Source organism: Spea bombifrons, chromosome 2 (genome assembly GCF_027358695.1).
Source record: "Spea bombifrons isolate aSpeBom1 chromosome 2, aSpeBom1.2.pri, whole genome shotgun sequence".
Taxonomy (NCBI): Eukaryota; Metazoa; Chordata; class Amphibia; order Anura; family Pelobatidae; genus Spea; species Spea bombifrons.
Window position 1 is genome coordinate 35,968,106 of NC_071088.1, and position 22,239 is coordinate 35,990,344.

Genomic DNA, 22,239 nt, shown 5'->3' on the forward strand with positions numbered 1-22,239 from the left:
TAAAAGTGTGTTTGTTTTTTTTGAAACCCATAAGCTCTAGTCCCCCCCTAAAAAAAAACAAACCTACAAAACCATCCCGATCAAAAACCTTTTACATTTTAGCTCGCATTTGCAGGACGAAGGGGATAAAATCTGGCCAGGATTGCCAAAGTAAATCCAGCTTTTCTGCAGGGATGTGGAGAAGCAGGTATTGTGAGAATAATGGTTAAACATACAAAGCTTGAGTTTTTATGGTGTAAAATAACCCTTGTTGTGAAGAGGTTAACTGCAGTACTGTACAAAGAAGAGCAGCACTAAAAAAGTTTAACTTGTATTGCCCCAACAAACATCCTTTAACAGCAGACCAGGTGCAATAGGTTAAAATATTATTGGGGAACAAAAATGTAGGAATTTTTCGACCCCTGCTCTAGAGGCATATTTTAACCACTATGAACCTCAGCATTCAGGTGTAAATGATAACTCTCTACAAGAAAAAAGGAAATCCACATTTCTACTGCTACTACTTTTACTCTTAAAGAGGATCTCTTGGGTCTTCCTCACAAACACTAGAAGTCATCAGCAAACCAGGTATACCTTGATTTGTGTGGGGAGGGAGAAGTTGAACTTTGTGATCTTTGTTGGGCTAACACAGAAAACAAATTAGATTCAGATAAGCTTTTGGGATCTCTGCGATCTCTTCCGCCTAAGATTTTCATCACATAAGTTTCAGAAGTGGCCGTCTTTTATGTTGGCCCAATAAACGGCAGCACCTGTAGCGAAACGCTTAGAAATACCTGTACCCATATTCCATTCCTTCCAATGCCTTGATGAAGCCTGTGAAATTATGGCTACCTTTTGAAGAAAGAAAAAATGTTCTGTCTAACAATTCCATAAAGCAGTTCTTGCAACCCACAAAACTTTTCATCTGAAAAGTATCTCTAGTATGCGTGATACTCAATTCAGCATTTTTACCTGGACAAAGGCAATGATGGACGGAAAGAAATCGTGACTGCAAATAATATTTGAAAATCTATTACAGATCATGCGATATTATATTACATTGCCTAGTATGAAAAAATAACTCATACAAAAGGTATTCAAACTATTGAATTTATAATAAAAAAAAAGTACAAAAAATGTGCACATATTTACAAAAGGCTTATAAAAGAAAATATACCCAAGTTACACACGTTTAAAAATAGTATAATATATGCATGCAGAACAACTAATACATAACGTTAAAAGACGTGGAAGTTTAACATTGCCACTTTCACTTATACGTACAAGAACTGAAATGTGAGAGGAAATTCTGTGGTCCAATAACATTTTGTGGAAACAAACTAAAATAAATAAGTTAACAGATGCCTGCATTATGGCAGTCTCCATTGCAAAATCCGCCATTCCTTTTGTGCTTGTCAAGATTATATTTGAATTTTCTAGCAATTAAAAGCAGTACATAGTACTGAATTCATTAAACTTTCCTATAAACACTAAAGTCCGAGTACCAGAAGGTGGGCAATGCATTATATTGCAGAATGCTGTAAACACTCAGTTATTCAATACTACTTGTAGCGATATGGATGTAACACTATAATAAACATAAGGCACAAAACCAACACTCAATATTAAAGTTAATGCCATGAAGACATCAGTGGCACCAATGAGGACCGCAAAAGTGGTTTTGGGAGCAGGTAGGTAAACGTGTTCACCTACAAATACCTATTTATGCTTTGCATAAGAAAAAAATACTTTAAACTCGTACTAAATTGTACCGCTGTTACGTATACTATGTTAACAGAACACATTGTGTTTATAGGTTTACTTCATCAATGCTTTGCAATATGGGCTTTTGGATCACGTGATTTCTGCCAGTTTTAAGCACGCCAGTATTTCCTGATGTAGCCGGAAACGCTGAAGAAACATGTGCTGCTTCTTTTCCAAACAGACTGATTTTAGCATCCATTTCAATGGCTTTAGCTAAACAAGACGCATACGATTCCAGGGGACAATCAGAAATGCTTTTTTCTGTCGGCACTGGGTGAACATCTGCAAAGAAATGCATAAACGTGTCTTAAGAACGCAACCACCACAAAAATACCACATCCTGGAGCTTTACAGGGTTTATTCACTAACAACGCAGTACACAGAAGAGGTAATCAAGAAAGGTTGCATTAACCCTGAGAGGTGAGCGTTAAAATGTTATGCAAACTGGGTTTGTGTATACTGCACAGTTGTGTCATAGCGTACACACACACACACACGCCTAATTTACATTACTGCTATAAAGAAACATTTTATTAAAAGCCAACTGGTCAAAAAACAAAAATTATAACATGTTAGGAAATTATGATATGGTAAATATTAGTCAAGTGCCTGTGGTACTTAAATGGTTAATCATCTTGCACACCTAGTAACAATAACCTAACGTGCATATATAAATGCATTGTCACTTAACACTGGGTATTAGGCTGCTTTGATGGATTAGATTATTACAAAAGTGAGATTGTAAAAAAAGAAAACAAGCAGGTGATAAACTAACTATTTGAATACAAGACACATTTAAGTGCATACCACATTTCTGCTCCACTTCATCTTCAAACGTCACAGAACTCTTTCTCCTGGAATAGAAAGCTCGAGGCTGTTGAGTACCATCTGAACTGCAGTCTTCAAGCAGCATTACATCAGTACCTATGAAAGAAAAGAAAACAGGTAAAGATGGTGCCAAAAAGTTATAGTATTATCAAACCCACTGATCAAATTGCAATCCATAAAATGATATTCACATGACCCAACTATCAAAGTGAATATGGCATTTACACATAAAGCGGTATAATTAAAGAGAAACAGGCATTTCATCTGTTTTTTTAAAATATGCAGATATTCATTTCAAGAACACTGTGAAAACTTCAGCACAAAAAAACAGAGGAAGTGAACGAAAATTACCTGAATCGTTTGAGTAGCTAAAGCCAGTGTTTGTGGTTGTGCTCTGATGATCGGAAACCTTCCCATTTGCTATCAGAGCAGAGAGGTGAGGAGGTAACCCAAGGTCTAATGAGACAAGAATAAACAAACATTAATAGATTAGTCAGTTTACTTCTGGGATTTAAGAAGAAAATGAAAACTTATTTTTAATAAACGACACCAGATGTGTGCAAACATCCACAATTCCAAACAAAGTTTTGTGCAAAGGTAATTTAGTGCAATGAACATAGTCCTACATGGACGAAGTTGTAAAAATAAATGACACCAACAAAAGAATTTAAAAATACATAAAATGTTGTCTAAAACACCTTGACTTCTGCTAAAGTAAAGAACAGTCTTGAGCACATTAGAAAACATGTTCACAGACAGGCCTCCATTACCTGTTATTCTATTGGAGATGCTGAACATTCTTGAAGTTCTAGGCTGATGAAACGGATCTCGGTACCGATTCCCAAAGCACATGCTAAGGAGTTCTTTCCGGACAGTTTTATTCCACAGTCCGTAAATGAGCGGATGGCAGATTGCACTTGTAAACGACAGCCAGGTCGCTAAAGTCTCCAGGACCGGAGAAACACTGTTTTTCCCCCATAAGGCCTCAGTGCTTATAACAATCATGTACGGACCCCAGGTAAGGACAAAAGCACCAATGACAACCAAAATGGTTATGAAAGCTTTGCACTGGTTGGCTGAATAAACAATACTTGAAAAGCCATTCTTTCTGCTTCCCGATGAAGAAGTAGAAGTACTTGAATTTTTTCTCCCATTCTTTTGGGAGACGTCTTGGATAATCACAACAGTTCCACAGTGAATTTTGCGAGCTTTTATTCTAGCCACACGGAATATAAAGCCGTAGCAAATCATCATAACGATGAATGGTAAAAAAGCACACCATATTTGCCAAAAGGCAGTGTATCCAGCTTCTTTGTGCCAAGCGGCTACACACATCCATTTAAAGTTATCAAATTCTAAGGAGGACCATCCAAAGAGAGGAGGGAGACAGCCTATAAGCGAATGCAGCCAAACATATGCAATAGCCAGAACCGCCCGGTTCCCAGTAATCTTCATAGGGTAAACCATTGGATAGAGAACAGCATAATACCTGTATTAAGAAAAAGTTAAATACATATCAATTTTAAAAGCGACAATGTTTTCAACTATTGCAAACTTTTTAAAAAACTTGTGCAAACAGTTTGTAAATTGTATTTTCCAGCAATAAAGTGTTTTGAAACTGACATTTAAAATGTATCTTTTTTCAGAAATATAGAACTAGGAACATTAAAAAAGGGAGTTCAAACTGTATCAGTTCCCATATTTATCTATATATTGTAGTGCAATACATGGCACATTTACCAGCAGCCAGTCTTATCGCTGGCTAAGCACACCATGGAGAAGGTATTTCTTTTACATATTAAAGAATGCATATTAAAGTACTCAAGGTAACTTAATTTGTATTATTCTTTGTTAAGGTTAACTGGGACATTAAAGAAATGCAAAGTAGTAGTACTCCAAAAGGTTTGATAGAGAAAAAAAGATGCAGTCCTTAGTACACAGATTCAATTTATAAAGCATAATCTATGAGTTTTGAAAAATTGGACAAATAACATCTACAGCTGAAAATAGGCCATGTGGATAACTTGAGCACAAGAAATCACTGCTTAAACATAACATAATACATTCCGAACATGCAAAAGAAGGAATCAGCACAGAGTATGTATTAATAAAGAACAAATATGCATTAGCAATTTATTTAAGATGTAGTCAACAGTTTTTGGAAGTAGACAATGAGAGGGGCAAATGAATGAGAGGGGCAAATGAATGAGAGGGGCAAATGAATGAGATTCAATTTTAAAGAGACTAAGTTTTAGGATTCATGCAGACATACATTTAGAAAAAAAGAGACGAGGCATGATCACAGAGAGATGAAGCGGGAAAAAAAGGCCATGGTGGGCTCATGCTTTCAAAGAGGGGGAGTTAGACTGCATTTCTGAAAGTAACAGAAAATAAAGTCAGAGGCCACAGAGCTAGTAGGGATGTTGAAAATTACCAGGGATGATAGACATCAGTTGAGAGAGAAAATGAGGCTTTCATTGAGGTAAATTTGCCCTCACAATGTTACATATGTGGAGGTTGATGCATTTAGGGTAAGCCAGGGATCAACATTTTACAGAAGTTATGCTCAAATTTCAATGAAAGGGTGAGGGGGGTGTACATAACAAATTACACTAAACAGGTTTTAAATTATCCATGTAGCTCTAGCTTAAATATTCAATAGATGGGCATAAGTCCAGGTTCTTGTTATAAAAGGAATGAAAGTTTGCATCCACGGGAAATGGCATCATGCTATCTCCATAGCATCTCTGTAAAAGTACCATCAACAAATCATTATACAGCAAGGAAAAGAGGGCAAATCTGTTATCTATATAAATAAGAAAACAAAAACTTACCGATCAATAGCTATAATCCCTAAAGTAAGCATGCTTGCGGAACTGATCAACATGTAAAGTAACGCAGAAAAATTGCACCAAACTACTCCAAAAATCCATTCTCTCAATATTGAGCTAACAATTACAAACGGCAGGACTAACATAGAAAGGAGGAGGTTGGAAAGCGTCAGACTAAACACAAACTTATTGCTAAGTGAGAGCAGATAGGATTTCTTGTATAGGGTAACCACTATGACAAGGTTTCCCAAACATATTAGAATATCAATAATTATTATAGCAATGGACTCCGCTACTATGGTCGCTCCGTTTTCCTCTTCGTTGTCAGGTCCCACAGCCTTTCCATCAGTAGAGTTGATGTTCATTGTAATTCACATGGCTATTCAATTTGAAGCAGGCTGGAAACCTGAAATTGTAATTTAAAAAAAAATTTAATTGGAGAATACAAAGTGATATATTCACAGTTTGCCAGGCAGATTTATGCAGTGAGCTGTAACAGCCAATTCAATCTAATGAGGTATGTCTCCATGATGCATTGTGGGTAATTTATGAGGGGATTTTTGGGATCACAAAAAAAAGCATTCTAAACACGTGTTTAATTATACTTACCTATGTGCTTTCGTCATACATATGTAAATTACATCATAATATACGCTCAAGATTTTTGCCTCTTTTCCTGTCAAACTACTGGACCCTGCATACAAAACTTCAGAAACTGATCATTTCCACTTCCTTTCTCTACATAGCTCACGTTAGTTAACATATTTTCCATGCACATAAAAGTTCAGTGAAAAACATATAAAACGTACATAGCGCGGGTACCGTCAGAAGTGAAGTCGCCAGACGCATCGCACCGAACGGGGGAACGCCGCAATGTATACACCCGCAGGGTGTTCTCATAAACGGAAACATACGATACAAACCAAATTAACAAAACGGAACTCCCGCCTATTGTATTACTGGGAGCAGGGGCGAGCACACAGACCTGGAAAGCCTATACCCCTGGCCAGATTCCATGTTTTGCCTATTGCGCATGCGCACGACAACTGTGCTCGAGTAAAGGATGCGCGACGCCGCAGATTAGTGATGTCATCAGTTGACCACGCCCTCAATAGACTAATGTAGAGTTAGTGGTAGCGGCCCGCCGAGTCTGCACCGATTCGTAGCTTGCTACCCAAGTGTCCCTTTTTCCTCCTAGATTATCATTCTTTTCTATGAATTTAGAAGTGAGGGTGGGGTATAAATTAATCAGTGTTCTCCAGCCCTAGAAGTACTGTAATAGTAACGTGTACGGAGACTGAAATGAAACTGTGAAACTAAATGGTTCACTCATTACTTTTATTTTGTAATATTTGATTTTATTAAATCCTTTAATTTTTTCCTCATCGGCAAAATGAGTACACATCAAGACAAAGAATCTACACCGCAGCATCCGGTGATATTAGGTGCGCTCGATACAATGGGAAACGGGTGACTGAAGTATATAATGCCCCTACATAAATGCCCATATATGCCCCTACATAAATACACCAGATGGTCTAGATCGGAGGATATGGGTAGCGGAATGGCTACATGGAAATTGTCATAAAGCACGAATAATCATCAAAAAGTATTAATCTGCCCTTCCAGATTAGCGAAACACAGCCAAGACATGTTCATTTCACTACATGACAGCACACAGGAGAGGGCACACGGAAAATAAAGGGTTAAATTCACTAGTGTATAGGGTTTGTATACTAACAAAGTTTAGATAGAAAAGATACATTTTCACCAAAACATACACTACTTTCTACAAGGTGCTGGAAACATTAAATTGGTACTAAGGGGCCCAAAGTGTGCCAAGAAAATGTCCCCCAAACCATTACACCATTACACCAGCCTGAACAGTTGATACAAGGCAGGATGGATCCATGCTTTCATGTTGTTTATGCCAAATTCTGACCCTGTCATCTGAATGTAGCAGCTGGAATTGAGACTCATCAGACCAGGCAACGTTCTTCCAGTCTTCCATCGTCCAATTTCGGTGAGCCTGCGCGAATTGTAGCCTCAGCTTCCTGTTCTTAGCTGACAGGATTGGCACCCGGTGTGGTCTCCTGCTGCTGTAGCCCATCTGCTTCAGGGTTTGACGTGTTGTGTGTTCAGAAATGGTATTCTGCATACCTTGGTTGTAACGAGTTGTTATTTGAGTTACTGTTAGCTTTCTGTCATCACGAACCAGTCTGCCCATTCTCCTCTGACATCAACAAGGCATTTTTTCGTCCACACAACTGCTGCTCACTGGATATTTTCTCTTTTTCGTACCATTCTCTGTAAGCCCTACAGATGATTGTGCGTGAAAATCCCAGTAGATCAGCTTTTTCTGAAATGTGAGTGTATATACACATTAGAACCTCTGTAGATCCATACTGTTTGTCTCTGACAGTACCTTTTCTAGGCATAGTTCATCTTTCATGCCCTTTTGCTTGTGCTATTCCTCCTGTTCCCAGTCAAAGCCAACAAGAGGGCCAGTTGTGAGATCACCATTTGGTCAGGGTGTTTGTAACTCGACTGGGACACCACTCATGTCATATTGCACCACAGGGTTTCGTTGGGAGTGTTTGATCTGTGTTTATAGACAGTTCCGTTAGGGTACCGACTTCACTACAGTCCCCTGGCTCACATTCTTAAGAAATAAGACATGTGGCGGGTAAAACATCCCTTACAATGTGTCATGCAGTGACGATAAAATAGCCCTAATCAGATTACAAATAAGAAGATTTTACATGTCTAGTAAACACTACCTGACAGCCACACATTCACTCTTCCATAACACTGGGTAGTTACTGAGCTGTTCTTTCTCACCAGATATATTTGAATATGGATTTAATATTTTTAAAAAGTAGCCCCCTTACTAATGTTTTGTTTTTATCTTAATGGACATGGTAATGAACACACGTGAGTATATGTTTTCATTGTTTAATGTTGTTTACACTGCTAGAGATGAAAGGGAATGTAAGAACTGGTATGGGAATGAGAGGTTACACCAAAACAAAGTATATTTATTTTAGGAACTGGATCCAAAAAAATCAAATCTAAACACTGGATTAAAGTTTATTTTAAACTTTTATTATTTTTGTTTTGTTTGTGTGTAGTTCAGTATGACCTTATTAACCCCTTAAGGGCCAGGCTGTTTTTTACTTTTTGTACCCTTTGGGACCGAGGTTTCCACACTTTTGCGGTGCTCCTGTTTAGATGTAATTTTCTCCTCACTCATTTAGGTTATATATTGTTTTTTTCAGGACAAGAAGGGCTTTCTTCAGAGGATTTTTGGATCATATTATCTAATTTACTATAGATAAAATAAAATATGATGAAAATTTAAAGAAAAAACACTTTTATTTGAAAAATCTTTTACTCATCCAAAAAAAGCTAATGAAAAAACTGCTAAATAGATTCTACTATTTGTCCTGAGTTTAGAAATACCCAGTGCTTTTTTCTCTAAGTTATTGGGCAATAAGTACAAGTAGCATTTTGCTATTTCAAAACTGTTTTATTCCAAAGCAGGTCATTCTGCCCCATGTGCCATTTCGGGTATCTTTGAAGCCGGCCAATGCAATTTACCCCATCAAACCATGTTTTTGAAAACTAGACACCCCAAGGTATTTCAAATGCTAGTATTTTAACACTTTCCATGCATGATATTCTACCACCAAAGTTTGTGGTAGTAATTTTTTTTTCACACAAATTGTACTTCAGGTATAAATGTATAGCTCCAGGTATACGTCACTCTCAAACAGCACCCCAATATGTGTTCAGCAACATCTCCCGAGTACAGTCATACCCCTATGCACGGGTTTGTCGGGTTGTTTGGGAGGTTAAACACCACATTTAGGAAGTGTGCATTTTTTAAACTTGGAACTTTTACATCTGGTTCTACTGCCCTATGTCCTAATAGGGCCATCTTTGAAGCCGGCTAATTCAATTTACCCCATCAAAGTTGTAGAGGCTAATACAGAAAGGGATTTTAAACATGCAGGGGATAGGCATAAAGCTTTAAATTGGTTAGATGAAGGGATATGAAAAATATATGTAAAAAAAAAAAAAAACAGAGAAAAAAAATCCATAGCCCATTATCCCCTATGGGCTCTAGTACCAATACATTACTGCAATGAGTGCAGATTCTTTACTGATCTTTGCACCACTTGTTTTCGGTTAGTGGAGTGAATGTGTTTCATGGGTCTTAATGTGGACCAGTTATTGTGCCACATACAGTATATGCCACAGGTGCCAAATACTCTAGGTACGCCCCTGCATCGTGTGGCAGTCAGACCCAATGGCTGTGCCTCAGCTCTTTGTCCCACATCTTAAAAGGGGTGGGATGAAGAGCTGAGGCACGGCCATTGAGCGGTGCGGTGCGTGCACGCCGGCCGCTTTAATTTCATTAGGCGCCGGTGGAGTGACTGCCACACAACGGCCGCTTTCAATATCGCTCGCAGCCGCTTTGGTGGTAAATGGGCCAGTTGACTAGACTTGCCCCCCAGGCCTTAGGCTTCCGGCCCTCCCCTGGACACTGTGACCTCTATGCAAGTCTGTGGGGACATGCATAGAGATCACAGTGTGATCGATGCAGAGGGATCGCGGGGAGGAGAGTGAGAAACCGTCTCTCACCCTCCTCCCATGCTGAAAAAACGAAAAGGAGAAGAAAAAAAAGGTTAGTGCTTTAAAAAAAAAATCACTAATATAATACAATAAATAATAATTAAAAAAAATAAATAAAGTGAGCTAAGTGATGTCATTGTGACATCACTGGCATTAATAACATGTTCAAGAGGTCCCTAAGATGACTTCTAACCTTTTTGTTTAAAAAAAAATATAAAAAAAATACAAAAACAAAATACAAAAATATATAAAAGCTAATAATAATAAAAAAAGAAAAACAAACCTTACATCCCATTGCCCTAACACAACATCTACCCAGTATAACCCTCCTGCCCCCATTCACAACCCCCAAACCCGTTAAGCCATAAGCCTAAAAATTCTCAAATAATGTACACCTTCTAGTATGTTCCCTATAAGTGCTGGGAAAATCTATATGAATTCGGTATGTCTGATTTTTTTGGTGTATTTTTCAAATTTTCGCTAGTTTTTACTTAATTTCTCATTCTAAATTTTCAGCTTATCATCTAACTATGGTATCAAAAGAAAGCTCTATCTCTCCTTGAAAAAACAATATATATATAATATATATATTATATAATGTATAATCGCTGAACCGCAAAAATGGCAAAATTGCTCCTGGACTTGAGGTACCAAAAACCCCTGGAATTGAAGGGGTTAATATAATCCTCACAGAAAAAAAAATTTCGTCACCAGTAAGAAACAATCAACTTCACGTTCCTAGAACAACCACTAAACCAGAAGGTCTATTTCCTGTCAGTCAGCTCATGTTTAACCAATCAAAATTGAGCTGTCATAACCAATGCGAGCCCAGCACTTGCGGGACTTGTGCGATCACATGACCTGCTGCTTGCTGCTACACCAGGAAGTGGCCTGCGGGTTCCATGGCTGCAGGTATTAGTTTGTGTTTACATATATGTATGGCTTTAAACATACATGTCCGTGTGGGGTTATATGAGACCCTTCATATTTAACGTGTAATGTTTCAATAAGTGCACGTAGACAGAAACGTAATATTGAGGAATAGCTCGCACAAAGCAGAATGTCCATATGTTGGCTTAGAATTGAGATTAATAAAGACAATTTAAGTTTAACGTGAATCTTTATCAGCAGTGCTGTCATATACTTTTTTTGTGTAAATGGTAATACATCCCTTAATTATGAAATACTTAAGATATTTAATTCAGAATATATCATATATAGACATAATATAAAATAAATGGTTGTATGAATCCTGAATTGTGTGTATATATATATATATATATATATATATATATATATATATATATAGTTCAGGACTCAAACAGATAAGGAACCACTGCCTGATAGATATTGATAGCAAGAGAATGATACATTTGGCAGTATGCAGCAATAAATTAATATATTTCCCATATTTTCCATCTAAAATTTCCAGAAAGTTTGGCTTCATAGAGAATAAAACCAGGAAAAAAACATTTAAGGGAAAAAATAAATAGGGGGGTTTTTTTTTGCCCCTTTCCACAATATCACTGATGGTGGTGCTAAGATAAGATGACGTATGTCTGCATCATACAAAACAGAATCAAATGGAAATGTTGTCTTTTTTTATTCTTTCATTTACCTCTGGATTGCCATTTTTAACAGGATCTGCCCGGTCTCTATATTACTCTGTGCCCTAAGATCAAGGTCTTCTTTTTTTTTTCTTTTTAAATGTGAATTTTCCTTCTTGTAACAGAAGCAAAAGAAACCGAGGAACTGTCAAAACACTCCAACGATTCAGAGGTAACTTCTTAACCATCTTAAACAATCTTAGAATATCTTTGTGGAGAATCAAACATTGCTTCAGTATATACAGTGTCATACATGACTTAAACATGTTAATCGCATGCTATAATGATAATACACGCATGCACACATATCCATGCTGCAATATTACTTACTGGCGTTTACTAACAACATTCTAATCACTTTTATTAACCATTTCCTTGCACCATTCTAAACCCACACCTTATAGTAAGATATTTGCTATTTTAAATACCCTGTTTGAGTTACGTATAAAAAGTGATTCTGGTGTATAGTTTGAGTAGTAGTCTTATAATCATATCCACCAATAGAATGAACCAGTCGGAAGGAAGCGTACATTGGTTTCTATGGTAATAAGATCACTTTTGCAAATAGTTAAAAACAAAACAAAACAAAACAAAAACACACATTGATTGGTGTCTGTTTATTCACAAATAATGACTTATGTGTATTTACACATCAAATTTGTTGGTTTTATAGGATTCTGATTCCAGCGAAGACAGCAGCAGTACATCAGAAAGTAAGCTACTGATTGAGTGTTAAGAGTGATGCTTCTGGTGTCAGGGAAAAGTTTAGTAAGGATGAAAAAAGGTTTATACCCCTTCATGGCATACTCGTGGCATTATTATTTTACTATGGCGTATCCTTGGGTAATTACTGGATATTTATATTCAAGAATAAAAATTAATTTTTACCCACATATGCGTTATAAAGGATGCCTCGATATATCCACAATTGCCCCAATTTGAAATGTATAACAAAATAATGAGTGTAGTGCACCTCAGGGTAGAGGGTTATAAAGAATTTACTTACCAAAGATACAGAGACCATCTCAAAAGAAACAGAGAGGCTAATTCATGGTGTAATAAAATAAAAACTCAATCTGATTATTTAGAGCAGTCACTGCTCAAAATTTTTAGGCACATATCAGCCACTTGTGCAACTTGGAAATATTACCAATACGACTTCATGCACCAGGGTAATCAATAAAGATCGTGGGGAACAAGGATTAGGAGCAGTAACAGTATTTAATATAAATAAATCAATGATATGCTTACATACCGGTAAACTGGATAGAGCTGATGGGACCTGCTTAAACTGCAAACGGTTATACTATTCGACCCCAAATATCAGCGTTCACATTCCCTCCATGACACACGCACTACGTGTTTCGCTTGTCAGCTTTGTCACAGTGTATCTGGATATATATATATATATGCAATTTAAAAATTGTGTTTATATAAATAGTTCTTTTTTCAGAAGAGGATCCACTGGTACTATAGCTGCTCTCCATTTTGCTTAGTATCGAAACTGATTAAGTGATTAAAATGATCCGATTAAAGTATGAAATAATATTTCCTAAAATGTGTTTGTTCTTTACAGTGGATTTCTTGCGTAACCTTTTCTCCCGTACTCTCGGTATTGGTACCCCTGAAAAAGTTTTGGAGGAGCTAAACTTGGAAGGAGTGAGCAGGTTCATGCTTAGTGGAAAATGTGAGTCAACGTGACATTCATCCAAACTATATGTATGTAATTTCATTTGTTCTCTGAATTTTGACTCCTTTTTTTTTAAATCACTAGGTAAGAATGTGGTATGTATGGTGGGAGCAGGCATCTCAACATGTAAGTATTAATGATACTGCAGTGCAGCCACTAATACCAAATTACCTTAACAGCTCACCTAAGTTTTCCTGAAACTACTGCAGTGACTTGGATTGTTCCGGGAGTGTCCTCCTTTAATGATTTCTTGGGTTTTCCATTACTGCTCCCTAAAACTCCACTATCTATTCTTGCTGACTCTTTTTACTCCTTCTCAGTTAGTCACTTTAACTATGAGTCTCGTATCTCCAACTGTGGTCATCTATGTAACTTCTACCCATAGCACTCATTGACTATTTAAACACTTCATACCTCGCAACTATTCCTGATCTTTTTTTCTCTGTAATCTTTCTTTAGCTGCAGGAATACCTGACTTCCGTTCACCAGGCAGCGGACTTTACGCTAACCTCCAGAAATACAATTTGCCGTATCCAGAGGCCATCTTTGAAATAGGATTTTTTAAGGTGAGAAAATGTAAAGTAAGTAAAGATAAAGCAAACTTTGTTTGTAGCTGAACTGTGAACTGGGGGTAAGAGTGGTTGGAAAGATGATCAGAGGGAATTGATGAAACATTGATAAAGACGTTTAAAGATTTTACCAAAGTGGTCATTATCCTTTACAAATCAGAAGATTCCTGTGATCGAAGGAATGAATATCTAAGATTCTGATGGCATTAAGATCCTGGTAGAGAATCAAGGTATATCTAATAAACACTAGGGTGTATTCACTAAATTTGCTTTGACATGAGAAGTCTCATAGTGCATAGTTCAGTTTTCTTAACTGTTTAGTTAATAAACCCAACTATTATTATTGTATGCATATGTGCAATAGTCCTGTCTGGATTTTCTTTTTATTAGTATAGGCTCTGGTGGCCTGTAGTGTTTTTTCAAAAACTCACTTAAACCAGCTTGGCGCACTGTGATCCCTCTGGAGAGTGACCACAAGCGCCATATAGAGAGATGCTGCCTCTCGCAAGGTGGCGGCTTCACGAAAAAATAAATGAGTTGCCAAGAGGGTCTGTCCAGACCGTCCTGAGAACTCTGCAGGTTTAATACAGGTACTGCATTCAACCATGTAGGTCAAGGGAGCCCATCTTACTAATCACAATGTTCGTAAAAATAAAGATATGGGGCAGAATGTCCAGATTTGGGGGAGGGGGGGTTGAATTAGGAAAACATTACTTATACTTATTGCCCCATAACTTGCAAAAAAAACACATGGGTATTTCAAAACACAGGACAAATATTAGAATCTATTTAGCATGTTTTTTTCATTAGCTTTTGTAGATGAGTAAAGTATTTTTTAAATAAAATTAGAAAAGGTGCTCTTTTTAAAATTTTCTCCATATTTTTTTTTAGATTATATAATCAAAATAACGGCATCAAAAGCAAGCCCTTATTGTCCTCAAAAAACAATAAAGAAGAAAATTACAGATAAACACAAAAACAAAGCAATTGTCACGAAGGGTACAAAAAAAACAGCTCTGTCCTTAAGGAGCTAATTTAATGTTCTTCTCTTCATAGCAAAATCCAGAACCCTTTTTTGCTCTTGCCCGAGAACTCTACCCTGGCCAATTTAAGGTAAGAATGTTGACATGAAACACATTATAGATGACATAGACTAGGTGTTTGTGATAAGCTGCTGGTAAGAATAAATGGCTTGAGGGTTTCAAAAACAGTTTGTCCTATTTAGGTGAACTGTCCCTTTGTGCCAAATTGGAAATGTTTTAACGCTTTTCTAAACTGTCGGGTAATCTATGAATTACCTTTCAGGAAAATCTGATTTATCATTTCTATCCAATGCCTTTTTTTTTATTTATTTTTACTTTTTGGAAAACATTACCCTGTTATATCTAACATTTATTATGGGTCATTTCCTCGATTTTCTTTCTTTTTCTGAACCTTCTATTTCTTCTGTAGCTCTTCTAGCTCCTGCTCCTGTTCGAAAGAACCTTACCTTGTTTTATTATCACCATTTTTCGCTCTTATTATATTGTTTATTTCACTATTATTATCATGTTTATCTCTCTGGTACGACTTTCTTATTTGTTTTGGTTTTCTTTCCTGTATCATCTATTTTTTTTATTTTTTTTTTTAGCCGACAGTCTGCCATTACTTTGTTCGGATGTTAAAGGAAAAGGGTCTGTTACTGCGTTGCTACTCTCAGGTAATACCAGAGCCATAATCTTTGAAAAACAAAGCAAACACTATAAGCATAGCAAAGGTTATCTCTTCATAGCTGTTTACAACTCTATACAGTATGTTTAAACATTCTCTATATTGCTCTTCTATTTCTAGAACATTGACACATTGGAGAGGGTGGCTGGCCTGTCCTCTGAGGACCTGGTGGAGGCTCATGGAACATTTCACACTTCTCACTGTGTTGGAACTTTTTGTAAAGCGGAATATCCCCTGTCCTGGATGAAAGGTAACACCACTCGTCAGCCATTAATCTCTCTTGTTGATTATCACACATTGATCAAAGTAATATTAAAACCATAACGGGACTCTTGCCTCCTGTGGTTAAGATATATGTAGATGCAAACTAATCAACTAAAACTGATGTACCTAAGTGTATCTTTTTCTTCAGTTATGAGATAAAAAATTAACGGTATGTTCAACTAAAAACCTCCCGTCACGTCAATTTTTATTTTTAATGTTCTTTTTTTAAGTTTAGATTTTTGTGTGAATTTTACAAAGTTTCCCCACGATTCTCAAGTGATGATGGATTTAGAGTCTTCCTTTCAGCTCAAGTAGAAACTTGCATCGCATTTCCTGCAGTCTTCCAGCACTGTTTTAGTAGACTGCGCGTGTAGCTCTAGTGCTAGGTCGCTTGCAACCATACGGTTCCTTTGTTCTTTAGACACCAAGGTAGCAGCTTAATTATACTAGGACATTTTTACATTATTACATACAGCGGATATAACAAGTCTACACACCCCTGTCCCTCCTCAAAGATTTCAGTTCTGACATGACTTATCTTCTCGTCCCATTCTTTAACATCACAAGAACCAGGCATTTCAACAGGGGTGTGTAGACTTTTTATATCCACTGTAGATCAAAACAAAAACATTTATTGTATATAGGTGAATTAGAATCCGTGATAATCTGCAATGTTCCCTATTAGGCATGGACAAGTATGCCATTTTTTGTAACTCTAGTTCCTATTGCAGTGCCCCGTTTCTTTCAGTAACTATTCACTGTAAAGTGTTATGTCTGGGGGGGGAAATAACTGATTGTTCCCTCTTTATTTACTATTTCTCTTTAAAATGGTGCGTCTTTTGAACTTGCTGAGTTCTTGATAAGACATTGGCATTCTGTCTCTAAATAGGAAGTATCGCTGTAGATTAAATTCTAGAATATTATTTCTGCAGAAAGCACATTATTGTTCTTGTTTTGTTTTTTTAGATGAGGTAAATCAATGTTTTGTTCTTCACTTCCTATTAGTTAGGCTTGATTAGTGATTTTCCTACATACGTAACCTCTTTTACGAATAGTAACCTATTTTACGAATAGTAATAAGAATAAATAATATCTTTCTTTTCTTTCAGAAAAGATCTTTTCTGATCTGATTCCAAAATGTGACAAATGCAACAATCTGGTCAAGCCGGGTAAGATGCAAAAATGTTTTCCTGGGTTATCTTGCACACAGTTTTACTATTCATAAGCAATATTATATATTTACTTCCGACATACATAATTGTGTATCTGCCCCAGGAAATTTCTGTCTATCTATTCAAAGTTGAAAATGTGTCACATTTGTAAATTAGCTTTGCTCCTGGGCAGGTCTACAAACATGGATAAAACAGAACAAATTCTGGGGATACAGCTTTAAAAATACTCTGTAAAAAGAATAAAAACCACAAATGGTGCAATAACGTTTAAAAGGTTTAAAACAGCCCCCACTAGTTGTGCCACACTCACAAGATTGTAGTAGGAACTGCGCCTTAAAGATAGCCTGTATCTTAGGAATCCTGAAGATTTACTGGAACTTTTTAAAACCACCTCAAAGTTTTAAAAACCGGTCATCTGCTGGATACAAACGGATGATAGGCAGGCAGGGTATCTTCCAAAAGTTCTTTATTTAAAATAGCCCAGTTTTATATTTTGTTAGCTTATGCTTCTTGATGTATTATAACTAGTCCCTGATGAAGTCAACATATGACGAAACGCGTTGGACTTAGTTTCTTAAAACATTAAGCATTTTTAATGGGCTATTTTAAATAAAGAACTGTGAAATGTGGCTTATGGACGTGTGAATTGGATCACTGAAAGATGCAACTTTAGGAGTTTAGGAAACCATGTCAAGTTAAGCTCAGACAAATCATTTTCCTCCATTTATAAGTCCTCAGACTCATAGTTACATAGTTCATAAGGTTGAAAAAAGACCTAAGTCCTTCTATCTAACCTTCCTATTCGTGATCCAAAAGAAGACAAAAAAAAAAAAACAAACTCTAATTAAGCTACTTCGAATTCTGCCATCAGGGAAAAAAACTCTTGACTCCAAGAGGCAATCGGATTTCTCCAACTAATGCTCTAGTATGCACCTAATTAAGTATTGCGGAAAGCTACCACTGAACGTATTAATTGAACAATTTAAGCCCAGATATGGCTTGTGAAATTGATCTTTTTTCGTGTATGTGATACGGTATTGTAATGTGACTATAAACGTTGTTAATCCTTCCTGGACCTGGCTACCAGTGGGTAGGCATAGGGCGAGCATGAATGTGCGCTCCAGTGCCTATATATCTGCAGATGACCCGGCCTTGCCTGCTAATTTATGTCAACTGGGAGCCACCAGATTGGCAACCGAGCCACATTTTACTCAAATGGCATTAACTGAATCAAATTCCTTTTTTTTTTTTTACTTAAAAAAGACTGAAATATTTTTGTTTAGTATACTATTTTTTTTACATGCTTTTACTTTTGTGTTAGCATGTGACTGTGTCATCTTTTCGTGACAAATGGAACTGTTGGAACGATTTGGGGCTTCCTATTAGCAAGTGGGGAAAAAGATAGTGGGGAGCTAACAAGGGGAGGTTTATGAGGGGAAAAGCCTGGATGTATACATCCAAAAGTAAGTGAACACATGTTGTATGTCTTCCCATTACTTTTCACAAAACAATGAACATTGCTAACATTACCTGGGAACTGTGCTCGTTGCTCACGTTGCAACATTTCCCTGAATAGAGGTAGTCTTGATAAGAGCAAACCTTTCTATTTATAGAGATCGCAATGTGAATGTAATTGAGAGGACTAAATACCCAAATGTGTAAATCAAAATTGTATTTATTTTTTTATCTAATTTTGATAATTACAAGATTATAAAGAGAATAAAATGTATTATAATACTTTAAATATTAAAATGTGATACTGCTTTATGACTACTGATGTGTGTCATTTTTATAATTTCCTTTCAGAAAATTCATACACATTTCAAAGTTATTTTTTATGGGTATGCTAAATATGGAGTAATTTGCTGGGCACTTTCTTGCAGATATTGTGTTCTTTGGGGAAAGTCTGCCATCCCGGTTCTTCTCTGCTCTCAAATCTGTAAGTCACTGGATTTAGAACCGATAAATAAAATGTTGGCTCTGTGATGTTAGATGTATTGGTATTTGCATGAAATCCATAAACAGGGTTAAACAATAACCATTTAACATATAACTTTGAACAATAACAATCACAAACTCTTTGCCCAAGCCACAGCATAACCAATTTAAATTACCCAGGCCAACCGCCCTATAAGCCAGCCAGCCACCATAAATACTACTTCCCCCAAGTTCGCCCTCTGCAAAGAGAGCAACTTAACTCCAATAAAAGCCAGGACAATTAAGTATGTATAAAGAATTAAAATAAAACAAGGGATGGAGGGCGGGCGTCTGTTCATCAGCTCTTCCATCCTGCTACCTGCGGCTCTCCTGCTTACTGCTCACCAGACTCACCAGGTCAGTGCAGACAGTTACAGCTCCAGCACCTCAGACGCTCCCTATTTCTAGAAAATATTCCCGCCCAAACTCTAGCACGAGCTGCCCGCAGGCGCAGCTAAATGCAAAAATGCGGGCAAATTGAGTGTCATGAGCACAATCCAGGACAGTCCATGGTGTCCTTTAGTTGACCCTGCCTCACCCTCCCCCTCCAACCACATGAAGCCCTGTGCTATTTGCACAGTTCTTTTTCAGTTTTTCCTCTGTGTGTGGAAGTTCTCCAGTCAATATTGTAACTCTTGTCTTTCATACTGTGTCCAATTTCAGAGAGTTTTAAAATATTCTCCCTGATGTGTGTTCCTTATCTAACGTTGATCGAGGGGGCAATTTATAAAACAGTATTGATTTGTTTTGAACTGTGTTTTCCTCCGATTTTTAAGGACTTTTCCAAAATAGACCTCCTCATCGTCATGGGAACATCCCTACAGGTGCAGCCGTTTGCATCTCTGGTCAGCAAGTAAGATGTCTTGGCTTCAGGCCACTGTAACTAAGTCAGTCTGTTGCTACAGCATTACATAAATGTGTCATTGTCAACTTACATTGCTACTAGATGTGGCTGTCCCTTTACTAAATAGTATCTTGACCTAACAATCGTTATTTTGTGACAGGGTTCCTAGTAAGACACCACGGCTATTAATAAACAAAGAGAAAACTGGAGAAGTAAGTACAATGGAGAGTTAGATGAAGTGTGTTAAAATGATATATTTCTGTGTACCAGCTTATCCTCTCTCTGTGCTCCTTCTCACCAATTTAACACATTACTGGTCACTTCCAGGGAGACACGTTCTTCAGCATGCTTGGTTTGGGAGGAGGAATGGATTTTGATTCTGAGAAAGCATACAGGTAATATTTTTGTTTTATGAGGACCAGCATTCTTTGCGTTATGGATAGAAAAGTTTTTATCCTACAAGAAGAGCGTGGTTGATTGTTAGTAATGCAAAGTTAAATCGGGAACATTACTTGCAGTACATAGTAAGGCAAGTTAGGTTTCTATTCACAAAGATGGAGACGGGTTTCTCCCAGAGTCTCATTTAACCCTCATCTGCATTCATTGGGTTGGGAGAAGCTGCGTTGCCAAGGCCAGGGTATATTAAAAAACAAACAAACAAAAAAAAACATATACATATTATATAAAAGGCATACAGCGATGCTGTGCAGAAGAAAACCATTGACAACCTAACCAGTTACCTACAGGCATAACGTGTGTACAATCAGTATGAAACAGTACGCCTGTAGCTCACCAAATATACCAGCTCATGATGTGCGCAGAATGTTTTTTTTTATTATTTAAATGGGAGAATGATCTGAGTGGTAGAAGATGAAATTCAGCATCGATAGATATAAGGTAACATATTCGGGTAGTAAATACACCCACGGTAATTATGATAATATTCTGATAATCAATATAGGATATCAGTGCGTGATTGGAGAATATAATTATGCCTTTGCGCAAAGTATTATTTAGGACTAATTTACAATATGCACTTCAGCTTGGGACACCGATTCATAAAAAAAAGTGGTGGTTGAATTGGAAAGTATACAAAAAAAGAGGTACAAAATTAATAAGGACAGTGGGGAATTTTAGCTATGACAAGTGCCTAGCTAAATTGGATATATTTACTCTAGAAAAGAGGTATCTAATTGCTGCGACTTATCATAGTTTACAAATACATAAGAAGTCTGTGCAAGGAAAATCTTCACTGCGTGAAGATTGGTGTGAATACTTAAAACTTCTTGATCCATGCATTACTCTGACCTCTATATGGATATTTCCTCCCTTCAGAGCAAACATGCTTAAAATATTTCCCACCTAATCTAGATCAATGAAATAAAATGCCTTAGAGGGATGGCACTCTGCCGATTTAGGTCTTTTTTCTAACTTAAAATATTACTAGATGTAAAATCCCTGCTTTTGTGAATAAACCTGAGTAGTAATGGAATCTTTTTATATTTAGGGATGTAGCCTGGCTTGGAAACTGTGATGATGGTTGCCTCGCATTAGCTGAGTTGCTGGGATGGAAGGTATGTGCCAAGGGAATTGTTATGACTTTATTAAACATACATATAGACTATGTCTAATAATAGTAGGGCGCTGAGATCTAGTTAAATATATAGTTTTTTGTTTATTTAAATGAGATGTGTCTGGCACAACCCTGTTCACAAGGACAAAGGAACCCACATCACTTTATTTAGATCAGTCTGAACATCTAGAGCTAAGCAAATCATTTTCCTCTAATTGTGTTATTTGCAGGCTGAGTTGGAAGAGCTGGTAAAGAAGGAACATGCAGCAATAGATGCTGCGTCGCAGAAAAGCGAGAAGAAACCTAGCCAAAATGAAGAAAAGTCTCCCCCTTCAGAAAAGACTGCTGAAAAATCTAATGAATAAGATTTGTCCAAGATTCACCTTGGACAAGTGATTTTTTTAACTAAAGATTACAGGTATCGGTATAACAGAACAAAAACATTGACTGTTAACCATAAAATGTATAGGGCTTCAGAAAATTTCTTGTTATGATAATGGAGAGAATCCAGAGAATTTGTAGTTGTAATCATGGGACACATGCGAACAGATAACTGAAAACCCATATTGTGGGTTTTATCAGTTTGTTTATCTCTGTTATAAATATAGATTTATAACAAATGAGTCCGGTGACCATACCTGTCTAAGCTCTTGCAAAAGTAACCACACTTAATCACTACGCAATGCTTATCTGTATTTCTGAAAGTCCACTACAGTGCCAGTTTTAAGAATTACTCCAGTTTTTTTGGCACAGGTGGCTTTATCGGAAGGACTAAGCCTATGGCCTCTCGCTA

The 22,239-nt window shown here is 37.0% G+C and overlaps 2 protein-coding genes across 3 annotated transcripts; one reads left to right on the plus strand and one right to left on the minus strand.

The window, feature by feature from the left end:
* Positions 1-995: 995 nt before the first annotated feature.
* Positions 996-6,446, minus strand: GPR161 (G protein-coupled receptor 161). Of its 2 annotated transcripts, none has more exons than XM_053457497.1 (6): positions 6,388-6,446; positions 5,406-5,808; positions 3,342-4,060; positions 2,923-3,027; positions 2,551-2,667; positions 996-2,025 (listed from the first exon to the last, which is right to left on the minus strand). In XM_053457497.1, the coding sequence occupies exons 2-6, from the start codon at positions 5,765-5,767 to the stop codon at positions 1,790-1,792; spliced, it is 1,539 nt and encodes a 512-aa protein (XP_053313472.1). In that variant the 5' UTR covers positions 5,768-5,808; positions 6,388-6,446; the 3' UTR covers positions 996-1,789. The 2 variants fall into 2 exon arrangements, with proteins under 2 accessions (XP_053313472.1, XP_053313471.1); XM_053457496.1 differs by having other exon boundaries at positions 6,212-6,427.
* A 4,432-nt stretch (positions 6,447-10,878) lies between these two features.
* On the plus strand, positions 10,879-22,049 carry SIRT2 (sirtuin 2). Its single transcript, XM_053457503.1, has 16 exons — positions 10,879-10,952; positions 11,773-11,819; positions 12,321-12,360; positions 13,224-13,334; positions 13,422-13,463; positions 13,797-13,903; positions 14,963-15,019; positions 15,537-15,605; positions 15,737-15,866; positions 16,990-17,049; positions 18,936-18,991; positions 19,806-19,882; positions 20,034-20,085; positions 20,201-20,268; positions 21,381-21,447; positions 21,677-22,049. The coding sequence occupies exons 1-16, from the start codon at positions 10,943-10,945 to the stop codon at positions 21,809-21,811; spliced, it is 1,128 nt and encodes a 375-aa protein (XP_053313478.1). The 5' UTR covers positions 10,879-10,942; the 3' UTR covers positions 21,812-22,049.
* The last annotated feature ends 190 nt before the right edge of the window (positions 22,050-22,239 follow it).

Bases quoted from the DNA above. Each gene is read 5' to 3' on its own strand.
- GPR161 (XM_053457497.1), bottom strand. From the start codon at position 5,767: ATGAACATCAACTCTACTGATGGAAAGGCTGTGGGACCTGACAACGAA. The intron at 4,061-5,405 runs GTAAGTTTTTGT...TTCTTAATACAG, and splicing joins GGGATTATAGCTATTGATCG to GTATTATGCTGTTCTCTATC. The intron at 2,026-2,550 runs GTATGCACTTAA...ATTTCTTTGCAG, and splicing joins TGAAGTGGAGCAGAAATGTG to ATGTTCACCCAGTGCCGACA.
- SIRT2 (XM_053457503.1), top strand. The intron at 19,883-20,033 runs GTAAGATGTCTT...ATTTTGTGACAG, and splicing joins TTTGCATCTCTGGTCAGCAA to GGTTCCTAGTAAGACACCAC. The intron at 21,448-21,676 runs GTATGTGCCAAG...TGTTATTTGCAG, and splicing joins CTGAGTTGCTGGGATGGAAG to GCTGAGTTGGAAGAGCTGGT.